Here is an 18,309-nt window from a genome sequence, read left to right on the forward strand (position 1 = left end):
GCACTGTTCGTTTTGACATGCATAATAAAATGTTTTCTACAAATGACATCACGTGAGATTCTATTAGTGATAAAATGTATCTGACTTTAAGAACTATTGTCCAACTCAATGTCTCATAAGGTTGCAAAAAGAACATGATGATGTTATTGTAATTTCATCGTGACATGACCACTACATGAGGGGGAAGGTAGTTGTGACGTCTGAATTTCAGGAGCAGGATTTTTTTTCTTCCGTGGGGGGTGTATTATAAAAGGCCATCAAAATCATTCTCTCCTAAACCAGAAGTACCACAGGGACATTGAAGCTCTCTTTGCTGTAATATTGCATTGCATTTTTGCTTATTCTATAAGCATACCTATTTTGAAGAAAGCCTTAAACTTTTAAATTATCTTTTATCTCTTGTACTGTTGAACACAACTTTAAAGGTAAGCCGCTTTAAGACTTATTGGAAATTTTTGTTTTGCGACTTTTTCGTTTTTCTACAACTAACACTTTTTTAATACCTTGATTTAGATGAAGAAGTCTTTTGGAGTAGTGTGCATATCACTAATTGTATGTGCAGCTCTGTCAGAAACAATTGGATTAGTGATTGCGGTAGGTCAACATTTTATTGTATTTGGCTAAATGTTGTTTTAAATGCTCTTATTTCCTCGTTGTTTTAACTACAAGTAGGCTATTGCAAGCAACATTACAATTATATAAACGTTGTTGCCTATTATCTAGACATAACACCATAACAAGCATTGAGATAATTGAGTTCTTGCACTATAGTCAGGTCAAGCAATTCGCATTCAGAAAATTAGATAAATTGTTTAGAAAACTGATGATTGTACAGTGTGTATAATGAATCTGATTTGTGTGTGTTTGTGTTTGTCTCATAACAGGGTAAAGAGAAGCGAGGGTGGACACTAAACAGTGCTGGCTACCTTTTGGGTCCCCGTAAGTGACTGTTATGTATTAAATTCATGTACTCTTTTACAACTGTCAAAATTCCACTATCAAGTACTTTTAACTAAACTATAATTTACACACCTGCCCTGTCTCCATTATCATGCTCTACTCATATTTGTTTATACTTTTATTATACTTTTTCACATTTCACCTGGCTGTGTAATGTGGCATGATGTATTCCAACAAACTTGTTCTGTGTAGTTATTGGACTTTTAATTTGTTATATCCTTTTAAATGACTATATTTTGAAAAGCTTATTTGCACAGGAACACATTTATTCCCAAGGTTCATGGATTATTGTCAACACAGAATAAGGATGTATCCCATAACACAGGTCCTTGTTGTAAATTTAGGTAAAATGCCATCATCCCTGTGTTTCAGGTCGTATTGATCACCTAATACAGATAAAGGATAATCCAAGCGTAAGGGGGAGAGAAGAACTGCTAAGTCAATGTAAGATAGCTCCTGCAGGACATTGAAGTCAGCAGAGGAATTGCTCTGTGACGCCTTGCTCCTCTGTTTATTATTTGCAGACTTAAATCTTAATGCAACAACCAAGTGTTTATCACAGCCATGGCCACTTTATGTTTATTGGTTTGTTTTTCCACTTGTTTATGAATTATTAAACCATGATACAGGATCTTATAATCTCAGAGGCACTGTCAGAACAAAGTTGATCATTTCATTTTTGCATGTAATTATACTTGATGGGTGATGACTGGGGGAAACGCATCAAGGGCTAAGGGTTAACGTCAAAATTCAAGGATTATACTTCAGATAATTAGTGCTCTTACATGATTATTCGGTGCACTATTACTAGCCCTCTTGACTCAAACCTTTATTAAAGTTGTTGATGGGGTGAGGTATATTGTAATTTCAACCATTGTCTTTCCTGCTCCTTGCCCCTCTCACTATATATATATATATATATATATATATATATATATATATGCAAAGAAGGGTAAAATATTAATTTCAGATGGACATCGAATGAAATTACTATTTTACCCTTCTTCTTTGCATGTGGAGGGACCCTTCCTTAATATATATATTTTTAAAAACATTTCAGGTTGTGTTTCCATCAATGAATATGTGCCTTTCTTTCACGCATTTCATTGGTGAATATATGTTTTCCAGCAATTCAATGACTCAAGCCCTGCAGGTTGCTTTTCAGACTCTTGACAGATAAAAGGAAAAACACACCATCATAAAGGGTGCCTTATGTCGTCATGTGAGCTTTAGGCAGGGTTGCGGTGTTTGTGTGTAGTGTGCAATGAAGGGGATTTCATCTAGGGAATGGGTAAAAATCAGCTGTGCAAACTATGTTTTTGTTTTATTGTTCAGACGGCATTGACGGTCACCGCACTCTCAGTGACAAGTATGGCCTTGCTGGAAAGAGAGATATGCCCCTGGACAATGACTTCAAAACAGGTGAGAAGCTAAAGCCTCGTAAAATCTTATAGCCTACATTTCTTTGGCCTATGAGAGGGTAAATCAAATATGTTTAGAGTAGATGACATACTGTACAGTAAGTCTGCTTTACTCAGTGTAGTCTCTACACCACATGATGGTCTCTTATTTTGCAGGTGCCTTGAGAATAGCTGATGAGGATGTAATACACACTGTCATTGACTTCTTATCATACCTGAAACTTAAAGGTACGTTTATGGTGTCTGTTATTAATGTTTAATTACAACAATTAATTACAGCAAAAACACTGACAGCATTCTCTTGATTGTTATTTTTTTCATGAATAAAAATCTGGCGTTTTGACATGTTCCAAAAATAGTAAAATAATCATTTTCATATGGTCTGGTTATATTTGTATTTCAAATTTATTTACAGATTACATTTCTAGTCAAGATTCCTGGCTATATGTTGCTACAACATTTGGAACAGAACAACTAAAAAAAATAATCTTAAATCTACCTTACAGAAATCGGAGCTCTGGATACCATGCCTTCCTCTCTCACATCAGAAGAGATGGGTCAGCCCTAGTTCAACTGATCTCTTCTCTACGCCTCACCTGCCTACAAACAACAGTATCTGTACATTTCCCATTATACTGGATACTGGTGTCATCATAACAACAATATACTATACAGATTAATCACGTTCTTATTATAATTTGAAAGAAATGGATTGAATAAAACTTTTGAATGGCAAAACATTGTTGTTCCTATATATGTATTATACAGTATATATTTTGTATTCAAACAGTGAGATTACCTTTAGAAAGTGTAACAACAACCCAAACCACTCAGATGAAACAAAGTCTCCAATTTAAAATGTCAAATCTCCAAGTTCTCTCACACCAACTAGATACAACGGAATCGGAGATTGCTGAGCAACATAATAGCATGATGTTGCAGTTGTTTGTTCTATTCTGTGATCTCTGCTGTGTTTTGTCCCAGTGAACTGTTTGCAGAACAACTGCACATAACCCATTCCACAAGTTACTGTTTCCAAGTTGAGCTTCACCATTGTAGCTTGTTTCCAGAGTAGTCCAAGAATCCCCCATGATTCTTTTCTGTCAGATCAGTGATAACAGACAGCAAAGATGATATGCTCTCCTCCGCACTCAAATCCGCCTGATCCATAAGAGACAGGAAATGCAGCATATCAACTGTCAACTCATTGAAATACACAGCCATGTATTTTTATGTATTCTAAAGAACCCAACCATAAAATGCCTCAACCAAGAGTATGGGACACTCACATGTGGGCCACCCATGTCAGTGCGCACCCAGCCAGGGTGAAGAGCCATGCACAGAATCCCTTCAGATTCCAGGTCAGTGGCCAGACACCTTGTCATCATGTTCAAGGCAGCCTGCATATATATAAACAAAATGAGATGGACAGGACATGTAATGAATATGTACACATAAGAACAGTCAGATTAACTATCGCCACACCCAAACATTCTATGCCCAATATTGCAACCAGAGATGGTCTGTAATGTTAATATGGGCTTTGTTGAAACGGCTCATTATGGTTGCTGTTCACCTTTGAGGTTCTGTAGGCATAGCTTTTGAAGGCTGCTCCGGCTCCCCAGTTAACCTTAATGGAGCCGAGTATGGAAGAGATGTTGATCACAGCTGCTCTATGGATCCCCATTCCAGTGCCCCGTGCAGCAGCTCTCTGTAGCAATGGCAGAAATGTCTACAAGAAACAACAACATTATGTGATCTAGAGATAGTTGCGAGAATACAGGTTTCTTATGAAGTAGGGAACTTTTCATAAATGTGTGTGATTTGGGCATGAATAAAAATATCCTCTGTGCTACAACAAAATTAAGATATTTCTCATACATGCTCTTCTAGAGGTGCAACACATTGACTTACCTTGGTGACAAAAAGAGGGGCAACAGTATTACTCTCGAAAGTCTTCATCATGGCGTCAGGTGTCACTGTCTTCAGATCAGTGGATGGATTGATGGCTGCGTTGTTTATGAGGCAATTCAGCCCATCGCTTCCCAGTATAGATGACACCACTTGCAATGCTGAGTCTATACTTGACTGGCTGACAACATCTTATACGAAAGAGATCATAGGCTCATTACCATTCAAAAAGGAACTTCACAGGAAACAAACATAATTTAGTTTTCGTTTTTCTCCTTGGTTTTCTTTTACAGTATTGGTTTAATTTACTTTTACATGACTGGTTTACTTCAGTTTGGGATTTCATCATGTTCTGTTGAGTACTACAAACATATAATTCAGCGTGTAATATAAGTTTTAGTTGCTCCAATGAGTTTGAAGGGAGAAAATCCCTGAGAGGAACACACGGGGAAATACCAATACAGTATTTCTTGCACATTCTGCTTCTATAACAGATCAGGCATATGGGGCATGTGTCCCAACTATGCATGGCACATGATGCACATGGGATCATATACTGATTACCCAACAAAATGTGACAAACCAGAATCACACTGCACCCTAGTTCATGTGTCCAAGTTTTACAAATGATGTAGGCTATATGTAGGCTACGCAACTCACCAAGCTGTACAATATGAACACCTTTGCAGGACTTGGCAATATTTTGAAGATCCTGAAATGAAGATCAACTTTTATTATGTATCCCTAAGTTTACAGCAAAGGCGAATCCTCACACGTGTATTTCCATTACGTGGTAATTCACAAAACAAGTTGAACATGATGTTCAAAAATTTAAAATAAAAAAGTTGAACATGATGTTCTCCTACCTGTGCTGCGGCTGGATTGCGAACAGTCGCTATTATTGTTTTGGGTCTCTCGGTGCTTCTCGCCAGGTCTTTCACCATTTGTAGACCGAGGCCTCTGCTCGCTCCAGTGATTAATACAGATTGACATTTTGTGAATTTTAGAGGCATAGTTAGTAGATGTCTGTTAACTTTGTTTAAGGAAGAAGTATGATCGGTCTCAGTCTCCAGACATCATTTTTGTAGCGAAACAATCTGAAGGCGTGGTTTAAATTTCATAGCAACTCGAATGGACCAATGAGGGTAGGTACGCTTGATTTAGTGTCTGTGAACTGTTTCCGCTCCATTCTCCTTATTTTCTACTAGTCCAAAGTGCAACCCCAAAACACCACTCGGCGCATTTGGCGACCCAAATCAAACGTATACATTTTAAAAGAATGAGTGTGGCTCGCGCCGCGCTCAACCCCATCATCTAAATAAATGTTCTCAGACAATGGTCGCGAGCGGTGTGGTCAGCCTATTAGAAACAAATATTTTTTTCAGACGTTAGTCACTTCTCCTTAGAAAAGCTTCTTACACGACTAGGGTTGAAAGTAAGCACAGTGTCCCGGTGTTGTGCCCAAAATCTCCCCGTGCCAGAATGTTCCCTCTCCGCGTTCTTCAATGCTGCGACTTGCTTGCTAGTTGAGCTTTCTCAGTTTAGCCTACATTTCACATATCTTAGTAGCAGAAAGCATTTTTGTCTGCAGTTTTCGGTTTGGCTATTTGTTTCAAGTGTATGTGGCGGTTCTAGCTTGTATGGCGCCCTGGGGGCCCCTTCGGCGACCTCCCGTGCCGCCCGGGCAAGAAAGCCGCCCTGGACGGCTGCCCATGTCGCCCGTACCTAAATGCGCTACTGATTTTGTATTAGTCTATAAATACATCTCTTTGCCAAAATTCGTCATCTCTCCCATGTCTTATTTGAGTAGTATTTTTGAAAGTGTAAGGATAATAATTCAGCCATAGTTGTTCTGAAATGTTTATTGCTGGTGTAACGGATGTGAAATGGCCTTTGTGGAGCGATGGGTAACGATGCTTCGTGGGCGACAGTTGTTGATGTGTGCAGAGGGTCCCTGGTTCACGCCCGTGTCGGGGCGAGGGGACGGTTTAAAGTTATACTGTTACTGTTATGCTGTTGACCCGGATCACTGGTTGCTGCGGAGGAGGTTGAAAGGGGGGTGAGTGTAACGGATGTGAAATGGCTAGCTAGTTAGCGGGTACGCGCTACTAGTGTTTCAATCAGTTACGTCACTTGCTCTGAAACCTAGAAGTGGTTTTGCACCTTGCTCTGCAATGTCTGCGACCTTTGTGGCGCGATGGGTAACGATGCTTCGTGGGCGACCGTTGTTGATGTGTGCAGAAGGTCCCTGGTTCGCGCCCGTGTCGGGGCGAGGGGACGGTTTAAAGTTACACTGGCCAAAATTGTACTCCTTCCATGTTTAATATAACACACATACATTAATTATTAATTTCGGTTGCCTATCCTGACGTGAAATTTGTTCTATAGAAAGTAGTTGACTCTGATTTGTGTCACAGAAAATATTTGACTCTAGCCACAAAATTAAGGAAATTAGAAGGGGGCGGGGACGGGGGGTTCTGGCAGGGGGCGATTTTCGGCACAACACCAGAAAAATAAATAGTGAGGGTAGGCGTACACCGTACAGGTAAAACATGAGCCTATCACATTAATCAAACTAAATGTCAAGAAAACTGTAGGCTATTACACCACTTTTTGTTATCATTAACGCATGTCAGAGGTATGAAAATGAGCGAGTGGACTTGAAAATAGGTAGTAGTATACGCTCCAAAATGCAATGTGGTTTGACGAAAACACAGAAATGTTGCCGAGGCAGAGATGAGTGGCTCAGTGGCTGACACCGAGATGCACGTGGACGCATACTGGCCTAATGACAATCGCCAAGTGTAACAGATGTCTTTTTCCATTCACCACTGTCTGGAGGCTGAAAATATGTTGCGAGTGGATGAACATATCATGATGACTGGTTGTGTTTATGGCACAATAAAATATAATACATTTGACTTCCTCTCAAATTAGTTCCACCCTGCCTATTCACTTAACACATCAAGCGACCCAAATCAAACGCACCCTATTTTGAAAGAATGGATGTGTCTGGCACCACACTCAACCCCTAATCTGAATATTACATGTTTTCAGACAACATTCACTTAGCCTACGAAAAGCTTCTTCCACAACAAAAACTGACTGTAAGGTAAAGTTATTGCCAGAGGGAGTGACACTGTTTTGGAACACCTGGTTATTGTTATTTCTTGTGAACTTTCAAGATAGCTATTAGAAGAAGAGAGGCCAAGATACATCCCTCACAATATATGTATAAATAATGTTAGGGCTTGCAAAGTAAAATAAAAAAAATCTAAGTTGTATGTCAGATGTATTAGCTAGCTAGCTATTTTAGATGATTGAATGGTGAACTGACTGATTCTGTATATATACATCTGTTCTCTGGGCTTGTGTTTTACTACCCAGTCTAACAACACTCACTGGTTTGTTTTTCTGTCAGGGAGGAGCCTTGCTTAGATAGAATGAGTTGCCTTAAAGAGCAAAACCACAGAACTCAGGACAATCAGAATGTTTCCGAAACCTCAGCTGTCTATTCCTCTGAGAATAATGGGTGCCACCTAGGAACATGGGAAGTCAAAATTGATTCAGGAGATCACACAGACAGTGTGCCAGTAGTGATTCCCCATGGTTCAGTTGGAGTGGTCAGGGTACAGCAGAGCAGCTGCATCGAGCAGGATGGACCATCACTGTACCAACTACTGATTCTACCCTCCACCACATGATGCTGAGCCCTCACTCCCTCCATGCCCACTTGCCACTCATGGAGATGATGTGCTCCCCCAGTCCATTCCATTTCCTGAACCTCAGTTTAGCAAATAACAGCCATCTCAGTTCAATTGGTGGCCAGAGGTCATCCGAGGGTCCAGTCTACTGCAATATGATGTCAGTAAGTGCTAATTGAAACCAACAAGAAGCTATAAAAATATTTTACCTCATGGCCGTTACAATCCTCAATATATGGTTGAGTTTGTTTTTCAACGCCTGGCGCTCTGAGTGGGTAGAGATTGAATAAAATGGTCTAAAAAGGTGTAAACCCCGTCCACGGCACACAGCGATGCAAAATGAACTTGCCCAACACACACCAGCGACTCCAGTTGTTTTCTGATACTTTACTGGATATCACTACCAATTATTTTAGTGGTACAGTATATTGCTCTAATTAAAGTTGCTGTTAAGTTACGTATACATATTATTTTGTTTTATCCAGGGTGAATTCTATGATGCTGTAGTGAGTATTTGCCCGGACAGCATGGATGACCATGAACAAGAGACTGTGGCATAGCTAATGCCTCAGAATCAACAGAGCATCAGACTGTTTGTAAGAGCATTTCAAAATTACTGTTGGATGTTTACATAACTTAGCAGACACACAACTTACAGGAGCAATAAGTGCCTTGCTCCAGGGTATATCGACAGATTTTTCACCAAGTCGACTCGGGGATTCGAACCAGCGATAGTCCAGTTACAGGCCCAATGCTCTTTACCACTAGGCTACCTAGTAGTGTTCATGTAGTCTACATACAGTGCATGTTTGCAATAACACAGATAAATGGTTGTATAATACTGTTTAATGCAGGACCCTATACAACCTCTATCAGAGAACACACATTTGGATTCACATGATCAATGACAACGTTTCAACAGTGGGAAAAACAAAAGTGTCAGCATGACAATTCAAATATGCAGTCTTACATAAGAAGGAGAATAATATGATCTTCTCTGGCCTTGGACATCTGATTTAGTGGTTATGATTAAGTCTGGCTCTCTGAGTCTAAAGATGGCAATGGAGCAGTATTTTAAACATGTGTTCAATGACCTTACAAGAGTCAAATGGTATATTTGTTTGTGATAATAAGTAGTTCCTTTCACAACAACCATGACTCAAGACCATGACTGTGGATTCTCAGTGATATGCATCTTTAGCTGTTAATGTACATTCATGACTCAAAGAAAAAGTACACGCTTGTGATTCTTAGCATTAGTCGAGTATGTGTTGTGTAGTATTGCCAGTAATCTCATTCTTCATGTACCACAGCCTCTCAGTCCTACCTGCCCTCTATAAGCCTGCCGCCCAACCACGGCCTCCTTTCCCCAAACCAAATTGTCTCCCCTGGTCCTCCTGGCTCTGGATACAGCTACAACCACATGGCTGGATCCTACTCCTCACAGATCAGCAGCATGTCAGTCTCACATGACCTGTATAAGATCAAATCTGTCTCTAACAATCTAGAAAATGTAGTCCAGAATGTTTTCTATAACTGCTGATAAATAACACCAATCAACCATCAAACTTGAAAAGCTTCATAACAATTGACCATGGAGTTGAAATGTGATATGGATAACGGATGTCCTGCCAGTACCACCAGACCAACCGGCCCCCTATACCCTCACTCTCCGGCTCTGGTCCCTGATGGTCAGTCCTCCGGTTCCAGTGTCGTACGGTAGGATCACACCACAACCATAACCATAGTCTGACCCTTATGTCACGTTATGTTGTCATTCTATAAAGTTATGTTAATTTATGTTATGACACTGCACATATTGTCAAGATATCATAATCATCTGATCATGGTAGTTACTGTGCATCTTCACTTTCACTCTAATCTAGTCTCAGTGGATCTCTATGGGACTCCAAATCCAAGAAGTCACTCCTGGTCACTGCAACTGCACTAAATCCTATAAGTTGTATCTGTCATTTCAATTTTTGTTAAGTAAGATATACAGTAGTTTATTTCATACTCTGTTATCTGTTATGTAGAGTTTTGTGTTTTAAGTAATCTCACATCAAGTGAGAAGGTTTGTTCCATGACCAGGCAATGACTCAGCAATCATTGGGTGTTTTGTAATAAGTCCTTTCACTCCTTATGTCATTTTCCATTGTATACCATCATGACTGCTTCATTGTGGCCTCATTGCTGCCGGGATGGGGGCTGGGATTAAAAATAAAAAATAAAAATATAGGACAAAACCCACATCACGACAAGCGAGACACCACAACACTATATAAAGCACAACATGGTAGCAGCACAAAACATGGTACAAATATTCATCAAAAAGAAAGGTGGACCAAGGCACTCTTCATATAATTAATTAAAATGCCTTTATTAGTATGACATGTTCAATAGAAACAAAGTATTAAAAAACCGACGCGTTTCGGTGCATGGCCTTCGTCAGGGAGTACAAAAAAATAATACAATGTCCTTTTTTGAACAGCTTTTCCAATTAGCCCTTTCCAATTAGCCCTAATTAGAAGAGGGAGTGTAGTTTGCCTTGGTCCAGCTTCCTTTTTGATGGCCAATTTACCCCTTTTACCAAAGAGCACCTTCTGTCTACCAAAATGTACTATTGTGTACCTTAGTAGCTCTTCCCTTCCTCCTCTTTCTCCTCTTTCTAGATGGAGATAAAATGGTCCGGTTTGAGTGTTTTTTGCAGCTCGTTCTAGTCGCTTCCTGCAGCGAACTGAAAGAGGAGCAGGGATGTGTGTGCTTTGGGGACATTTAACAGAATGTGGCTGGCAGAACGGGTATTGTATGTGGGGGATGAGGGCTGCAGTAGGTATCTCAGATAGGGGGTAGTGAGGCCTAAGAGGGTTTTATAATAAGCATCAACCAATGGGTCTTGCGACAGGTAAACAGAGATGACTGGTTTACAGAGTAGTATAGAGTGCAGTGATGTGTCCTATAAGGGGCATTGGTGGCAAATCTGATTGCCAAATGATAAAGAACTTCTAGCCACTCGAGAGCACCCTTACCTGCCGATCTATAAATTATGTCTCCGTAATCTAGCATGGGTAGGATGGTCATCTGAATCAGGGTTAGTTTGGCTGGTGGGGTGAAAGAGGAGCAATTACGATAGAGGAAACCAAGTCTAGATTTAACCTTAGCCTGCAGCTTTGATAGGTGCTGAGAGAAGGAAAGGGTACCGTCTAGCCATACTCGCAAGTACTTGTATGAAGTGACTACCTCAAGCTCTAAACCCTCAGAAGTAGCAATCACACCGGTGGGGAGAGGGTGGATCCTTTGATCCTTTGATTGGGTGGACAACATGTCAGTTCATGCAGCAAGAGCTCTGATAGTTTGGAGGACGTCCTCCGGAACTTGTCATAATTACGGTGTAAGTCTATGGAAGGGGGTGAGAAAAATTAGCCTCAGGTTTTGTATTGAAGTCAATGTACCCAGAGGAGGATGGAAACTAGCTTTCTTCTGGCTACACCATGGTACTACCCTACAGAGTGCTGTTGAGGCTACTGTAGACCTTCATTGCAAAACAGTGTGTTTTAATCAGTTATTTGGTGACTTGATAATATTTAGTATAGTTTTATCAAAAAAGGATAACATTTTAAATGTTTCACTATTTTTATTTTTATGAAATTCACTGAAGAGGATGGTCCTCCCCTTCCGCTGAGGAGCCTCCACTGGTGTACCGGAGCTTGTGTCCTCAAAAGTGACAACACCTCAGAAATGCATAACTATTTTTACCAGAAAGGTGAAATTTGAACTTCTTTCGGAGTATGCAGCATTGCTAGTTATTGTTTATGGCCCTCTCAAGATAAATAATTACTTTTGGGGATTACGTAGATTTTTGATTACATTTAGTTAAATTGTAAAAAAAAACATTTTTTACATTTTGGTTGGGGGTGTGTTACAGGCCCAATCAGAATGCATTCTAAGAAGGTCTCGAAATTGTGTTGTTAAACTGTAATAATTAGCTGGTGAAGGAAATACTTTTGTTAGGGGATTTCAATACTGATGTCTGCAAAAAGGATAGTCCAACCCACAATGTATTTATGCACTTCTGTAGATCATTTGCTCTGACACAAATTATATAAGGTCCCACCAGGATATGTGATACGTACGATTGAGTGCATATTGGTGTCTGATAAATCCAAAATATCGCAGAGTGGGGTAATAGTATATGGAATCAGTGATTATGTTATAACATTTTGCACAAGGAGGGTTTTTAAACATATATTTAAGTGTCATAAAAGTGTTAGATTCAGAGGACTCAAAAAATACTGTGTTGACATGTTTGGGGACCAAGTGGGTAAAATTGACTGGTCACCTGTGCTGGAAAGCGTAGGGGTAGACAGTGCCTGGGAAGCCTTTCATTGTAGATTCCTTGATGTGGTGAATGTGATGGCTCCCATTAGACGGGTCAGAGTAAAGCCGAGATCTAGACCTTGGTTTTATCATGAAATTTACATACACTTAGGTTGGAGTCATTAAAACTTGTTTATCAACCACTCCACAAATTCCTTGTTAACAAACTATAGTTTTGGCAAGTCGGTTAGGACATCTACTTTGTGCATGACACAAGTAATTTTTCCAACAATTGTTTACAGACAGATTATTTCACTTATAATTCACTGTATCACAATTCCAGTGGGTCAGAAGTTTACATACACTAAGTTCACTGTGCCTTTAAACAGCTTGGAAAATTCCAGAAACTATGTAATGGCTTTAGAAGCTTCTGATAGGCTAATTAACATAATTTGAGTCAATTTGAGGTATACCTGTGGATGTATTTCAAGGCCTACCCTCAAACTCAGTGCCTCTTTGCTTGACATCATGGGAAAATCTAAAGAAATCAGCCAAGACTTCAAAAAAAGTCTGGTTTATCCTTGGAAGCAATTTCCAAATGCCTGAAGATACCACGTTCATCCGTACAAACAATAGTACGCAAGTACAAACACCATGGGACCACGCAGCCGTTATACCGCTCAGGAAGGAGATGCATTCTGTCTCCTAGAGATGAACATATTTTGGTGTGAAAAGTGCAAATCAATCCCAGAACAACAGCAAAGGAACATGTGAAGATGCTGGAGGAAACAGGTACAAAAGTATCTATATCCACAGTAAAGCAAGTCTTATATCGACATAACCTGAAAGGCCGCTCAGTAAAGAAGAAGCCACTGCTCCAAAACCGCCATGAAAAAGCCAGACTATGGTTTGCAACTGCACATGGGGACAAAGATTGTCATTTTTGGAGAAATGTCCTCTGGTCTGATGAAACAAAAATAGAACTGTTTGGCCATAATGACCATCGTTATGTTTGGAGGAAAAAGGGGGATGCTTGCAAGCCGAAGAACACCATCCCAACCGTGAAGCACAGGGGTGGCAGCATTACGTTTTGGGGGTGCTTTGCTGCAGGAGGGACTGGTGCACTTCACAAAATAGATGGCATCATGAGGTAGGAAAATTGTGTGGATATAGTGAAGCAACGGGAAGTTAATTAACGCTTGGTCGCAAATGGGTCTTCCAAATGGACAGTGACCCCCAGCATACATTCAAAGTTGTGGCAAAATGGCTTAAGGACAATGAAGTCAAGTTATTGGAGTGGCCATCACAAAGCCCTGACCTCAGTCCTATAGAAAATTTGTGGACAGAACTGAAAAAGCGTGTGTGAGCAAGGGGGCCTACAAACCTGACAAAGTTACACCAGCTCTGTCAGGAGGAATGGGCCAAAATTCACCCAACCTATTGTGGGAAGCTTGTGGAAGGCTACCCTAAATGTTTGACCCAAGTTAAACAATTTAAAGGCAATGCTACCAAATACTAATTGAGTGTATGTAAACTTCTGACCCACTGGGAATGTGATGAAAGAATGGTGAAAAACTGAGTTTAAATGTATGTGGCTATGGTGTATGTGAACTTCTGACTTCAACTGTAAACGTCACAGAAATGAAGCACAGGGCAGGATGGATGTAGCTAAGAGGTGTTACTTTGCTGATAAAATCATTGAGATCAAAAATGATCCTAAAAAGCCTTGGAAATCATTTAAGGAACTAGGCTGTAGTAGTACTACCAAAAACAAACTAAATGGTATTGGACTGAATGTTAGGGAGGAGATGGTATATGAAAAAGCAGAGATTGCCAATGAATTCAACTCTTTTTTTCTGTTGCAAGCAAGCTGGTTAGCAAGTTGCACACAATATTTTGTGTGGAATTTTGTGTGGAATTGGTTTGTATGGAAACAACCAATTCAAGAAGTACTATGCCGAGTTAGGGGTTCATCTAAACTCTTTTTCTTTTGCAAAGGTAGCAACAGCTAAAATAGCCAGTATGCTAGCAGAGCTTCAACATTTCGAAGCCACAGGCCTGGATAATATTCCTGCAAGGTTTCTTATAGATTCAAATTGCCCCTTGTTTTACGCATATCGTTAATCTCTCTCTTGAACAAGGCATCTTTCCCAGGGACATGAAACACACTAAAGTTACACCTCTGTTTAAGAAGGGGATGAAGTCTGACCCTGTGCATTATTGGCCTGTATTTATCCTCAGTATAACATCAAAGATCCTGGAGAGAGTTGTACATGAGCAAATTTATAGATATGTCAACAAACAAAGTCTAATGTATGATTTTCAGTCGAGTTAAAAAAAAACATACTCCACTGATTCATGCCTACATTTCTTGACTGACTTCATCAGTAAAGAGATTGATGAAGGAAATCTCTGTGGAATAGTACTGCTTGACCTATAGAAGGCCTTTGATACAGTTAACCACTGTCTCCTAATCTCCAAACTGGAGGCACTGGGGTTAAACAGTATCTCTCTGGGCTGGGTAAAGTCCTATTTATCAGGTAGGGAGCAAGTAGTAGGTTAATTGTTCACTGTCTCAGGCAAAACCAATGATTTGTGGCAATCCGCAGGGGAGCGTGCTTGGGCCTCTACTGTATTTACTGTATATTAACGATATGAAAGATGCTTGTTCTTGCCGTCTTTTCCTTTAAGCACGGATGACTCTACACTCCTCGTGTCTCACAAAAGTAAAACTATGCTGGAGAGCATACTTAGCACAGAGCTTACTAACATCAGCAAATGGCTTGGAGATAATAAGCTATCTTGCACCTCGGTAAAACTGAGGCAATTATTTTTGGATCCAGACCTAAATTGAGTAGGTCCTCTGAAATCAGAGTGGAGTTAGGGGGTGAGTTGCTGACTACTAAAACCTCCGTGAGCTACCTGGGATGCATCCTTGATGGAAGCTTGGGAGGCGTGAGCATGGCCACTAAAGTGCTAGGGAAGGTTAATGCCAGTTTTTGGCTAGAAAGTCCAAGCTGCTTGATAAGGTCTCCATGAAAGTGCCTAGCCAATGCCCTCATTCAATGCCATTTAGACTACGCTAGTACTTCCTGGTTTGGTGGGTTATCTAAGCTCATAAAGGGGAGCTCCAGATAGCCCAGAATAAGCTGATCAGGGTAGTATTGAAGGTGAGTCCACGTACTTACATAGGCAGGAGCTGCTTTCAGGAACTAAACTGGCTGCCTGTTGAGGCTAGGGTGTCCCAGATTAGACTAGGTTTGGTTTACAGGAGTATTTATGGTCCTGTGCCCAGATATCTAACTGATTACTTTCCCCGTGTTCGGGATGCACACAATCACAGCACCAGATCAGGTGTTGCTGATGTGTGCTTATACAGGTTCAGGAGTAATGCTGGGAAAGGTACTTTCTTGTATACTGGAGCCTCAGAGTAGAATGAGTTGCCTCTGCCTATAAAAACAACGTCCTCTCTCGGCAGCTTTAAAAATAAAGTAAAAAACTGTTTGATGTCTTCTGTGCCCATATGAATGACCTCTATGATGTAACTGCAATGATGAGATTGATCTTCTTCTTAGTTTTTTGTTTTATTATCTCGCTGTCATACTGTGTTCAACCGTGTTCGATCTTGCCTAGCCATCTTGTTTTAAGAGGACCACAATGGAAATATGTCCCAGACTTTATTGTGTGTTATCCTCGATGATTTTAATCATGTGCATGTATGGCTTTTTCAAGTTTTATGTGCGCTTGTTTTTTAAAATTATCCAATTTCTAACTAAACTAAAAAGTGTGCTTAGGGTCACTGTCCTGTTGGAAGGTGAACCTTTGCCCCAGTCTGAGGTCCTGAGCGCTCTGGAGCAGGTTTTCATCAATGATCTCTCTGTACTTTGCTCCATTCATCTTTCCCTTGATCCTGACTAGTCTCCCAGTCCCTGCCGCTGAAAAACATCCCCACAGCATGATGCTGTCAAAACCATGCTTCACCGTAGGGATGGTATAGGTGGTCATGTGACGAGCGGTGCCTGGGTTCCTCCAGACGTGACGCTTGGCCTTCAGGCCAAAGAATTACATTTTGGTTTCATCAGACCAGAGAATCTTGTTTATCATGGTCTGAGAGGCCTTTAGGTGCCTTTTGGGAAACTCCGAGCAGGCTGTCATGTGCCTTTTACTGAGGAGCGGCTTCCGTCTGGCCACTCTACCTTAAAGGCCTGATTGCTGGAGTGCTGCAGAGATGGTTGTCCTTCTGGAAGTTTCTCCCATCTCCACAGAGGAACTCTGGAGCTCTGTCAGAGTAACCATCGGGTTCTTGGTCACCTCCTTGACCAAGGGCGTTCTCTCCCGATTGCTCAGTTTGGCCAGCTCTAGGAAGAGTCTTCGTGGTTCCAAAATTCTTCCATTTAAGAATGATTTAGGCCACTGTGTTCTTGAGGACCTTAAATGCTGCAGAAATGTTTTGGTATCCTTCCCCAGATCTGTGCCTCGGAAACAATCCTGTCTCAGCGCTCTACTGACAATTCCTTCGACCTCATGGCTTGGTTTTTGCTCTGACATGCATTGTCAACTGTAGGACCTTATATAGACAGGTGTGTGCCTTCCAAATCATGTCCAATCAATTGAATTTACCACAGGTGGACTCCAATCAATTTTGAGTCTCATTGCAAAGGGTCTGGATATGTTTGTAAATAAGCTATTTCTGTTTTTTATTTTCTATAAATTAGCAAAAAAATAAAAAAAACTGTCTTTGCTTTCTCATTATGGGGTATTGTGTGTAGATTGATGGATTTAAAAAAAAATCTATTTTAGAATAAGGCTGTAACATAACAAAATGTGGAATAGGTCAAAGGGTATGAATAGTTTCTGAAGACATTGTTTGTACTTATGCATCAATTTATGCATCTTATTCACTCACACACTTTATTCTAAGCCTCAGAATGGAGAACAATTCCATCAGCTCTGGTTCATGTTATTTGTTTGAAATATGAGTACAAATTTAGTATGCTTTTGAACTATTCTTTCCATTTGTTTCATTGTATGCAAATGTCCCTAATAACGCTCTGCTACAATACAACATCCAGAAAAACGCAAATGTACCAATGAGTACCTGTACTGATGAGCATTCTGTGGATTTTTTAAAATATACTGACAATATGATTTGTCTTATTGTTTCTAAACGTCTGCAAATAAGAAATGATTTGGATAATGTTTAAAACAGATCTAAAGATCTACACCAATGGGCTACAGCAGGATACTCTAATTGTGTTGACTTTCATTATGTCAATTGACGTCTTGATATTAGCTTTTTTGTTTTTGAGTTAACATGAACAGCCTTCCTAGGAGAGTCCAGAGTACCTGAAAAAGTTCTCACACAGGGGGGGTACTATTGAACTTGAGACCCTTTTTGATATTCCTGACAGTAAAAGGGGACAAGAACATTGACCAAATCACAGATGGTTTGGCTTGGCCGAAGACAATCAACTCTTTTAGTTGCAGACATGGTAAGTAGTATTGGATATGAAAATGTTGAGCATTTTCTAAAAATCCAAAAGAGAAGTAATGGGATGTATATTTGAATTTGCAGAGGTCTAAAGCAACAATTCAATAGACTTTCACAATCATTGTGATTTTGTTGTTTGTGGAGTCACATGCTCAAAAGGTCAAGTATTTTATTAATTTTCTATTCATGTGAAATGTATTTAAAGAAAATGTATTGATGCACTTGTACTGAATGCAGCAACTATTGCCATCTGATACCAAGTAGATGTTAATTTTAACAGATTAAACTTAATCTGAACTGCTGGGGTCCTCAGCCGATGATGTATCGCAAATGAAAATGTAAGTTTGCCTTCAGTCTTTGTGCTTCCATTGTCATGAGGGCATTTTTTCTCCTCACATTCAAAATATAAATAATTACAGTGCCTTCAGAAAGTATTCATCCCTTGACTTCTTCCACAGTTTGTTGTTACAGCCTGAATTCAAAATGGATTGCATATTTTTTTAAA

General features: G+C 40.1%; 2 protein-coding genes across 3 annotated transcripts; one reads left to right on the plus strand and one right to left on the minus strand.

Annotated features, from left to right (window-relative positions):
• Window positions 1-289: 289 nt before the first annotated feature.
• LOC129867214 (galanin peptides-like) lies at window positions 290-3,119 on the plus strand. 2 transcript variants are annotated; one of them, XM_055940471.1, is made up of 7 exons: window positions 290-425; window positions 514-594; window positions 885-939; window positions 1,333-1,404; window positions 2,296-2,382; window positions 2,538-2,609; window positions 2,888-3,119. In XM_055940471.1, exons 2-7 carry the CDS (start codon window positions 514-516, stop codon window positions 2,947-2,949), a joined length of 429 nt encoding a protein of 142 aa, XP_055796446.1. In that variant the 5' UTR covers window positions 290-425; the 3' UTR covers window positions 2,950-3,119. The 2 variants fall into 2 exon arrangements, with proteins under 2 accessions (XP_055796446.1, XP_055796447.1); XM_055940472.1 differs by lacking the exon at window positions 1,333-1,404.
• An 87-nt stretch (window positions 3,120-3,206) lies between these two features.
• Window positions 3,207-5,873, minus strand: LOC129867213 (C-factor-like). Its single transcript, XM_055940470.1, has 6 exons — window positions 5,159-5,873; window positions 4,953-5,004; window positions 4,296-4,483; window positions 3,958-4,113; window positions 3,671-3,781; window positions 3,207-3,542 (listed from the first exon to the last, which is right to left on the minus strand). Exons 1-6 carry the CDS (start codon window positions 5,303-5,305, stop codon window positions 3,429-3,431), a joined length of 768 nt encoding a protein of 255 aa, XP_055796445.1. The 5' UTR covers window positions 5,306-5,873; the 3' UTR covers window positions 3,207-3,428.
• Window positions 5,874-18,309: the final 12,436 nt, after the last annotated feature.

The sequence above is a fragment of the Salvelinus fontinalis genome, chromosome 12 (assembly GCF_029448725.1).
Source record: "Salvelinus fontinalis isolate EN_2023a chromosome 12, ASM2944872v1, whole genome shotgun sequence".
In the NCBI taxonomy this organism is placed as follows: domain Eukaryota; kingdom Metazoa; phylum Chordata; class Actinopteri; order Salmoniformes; family Salmonidae; genus Salvelinus; species Salvelinus fontinalis.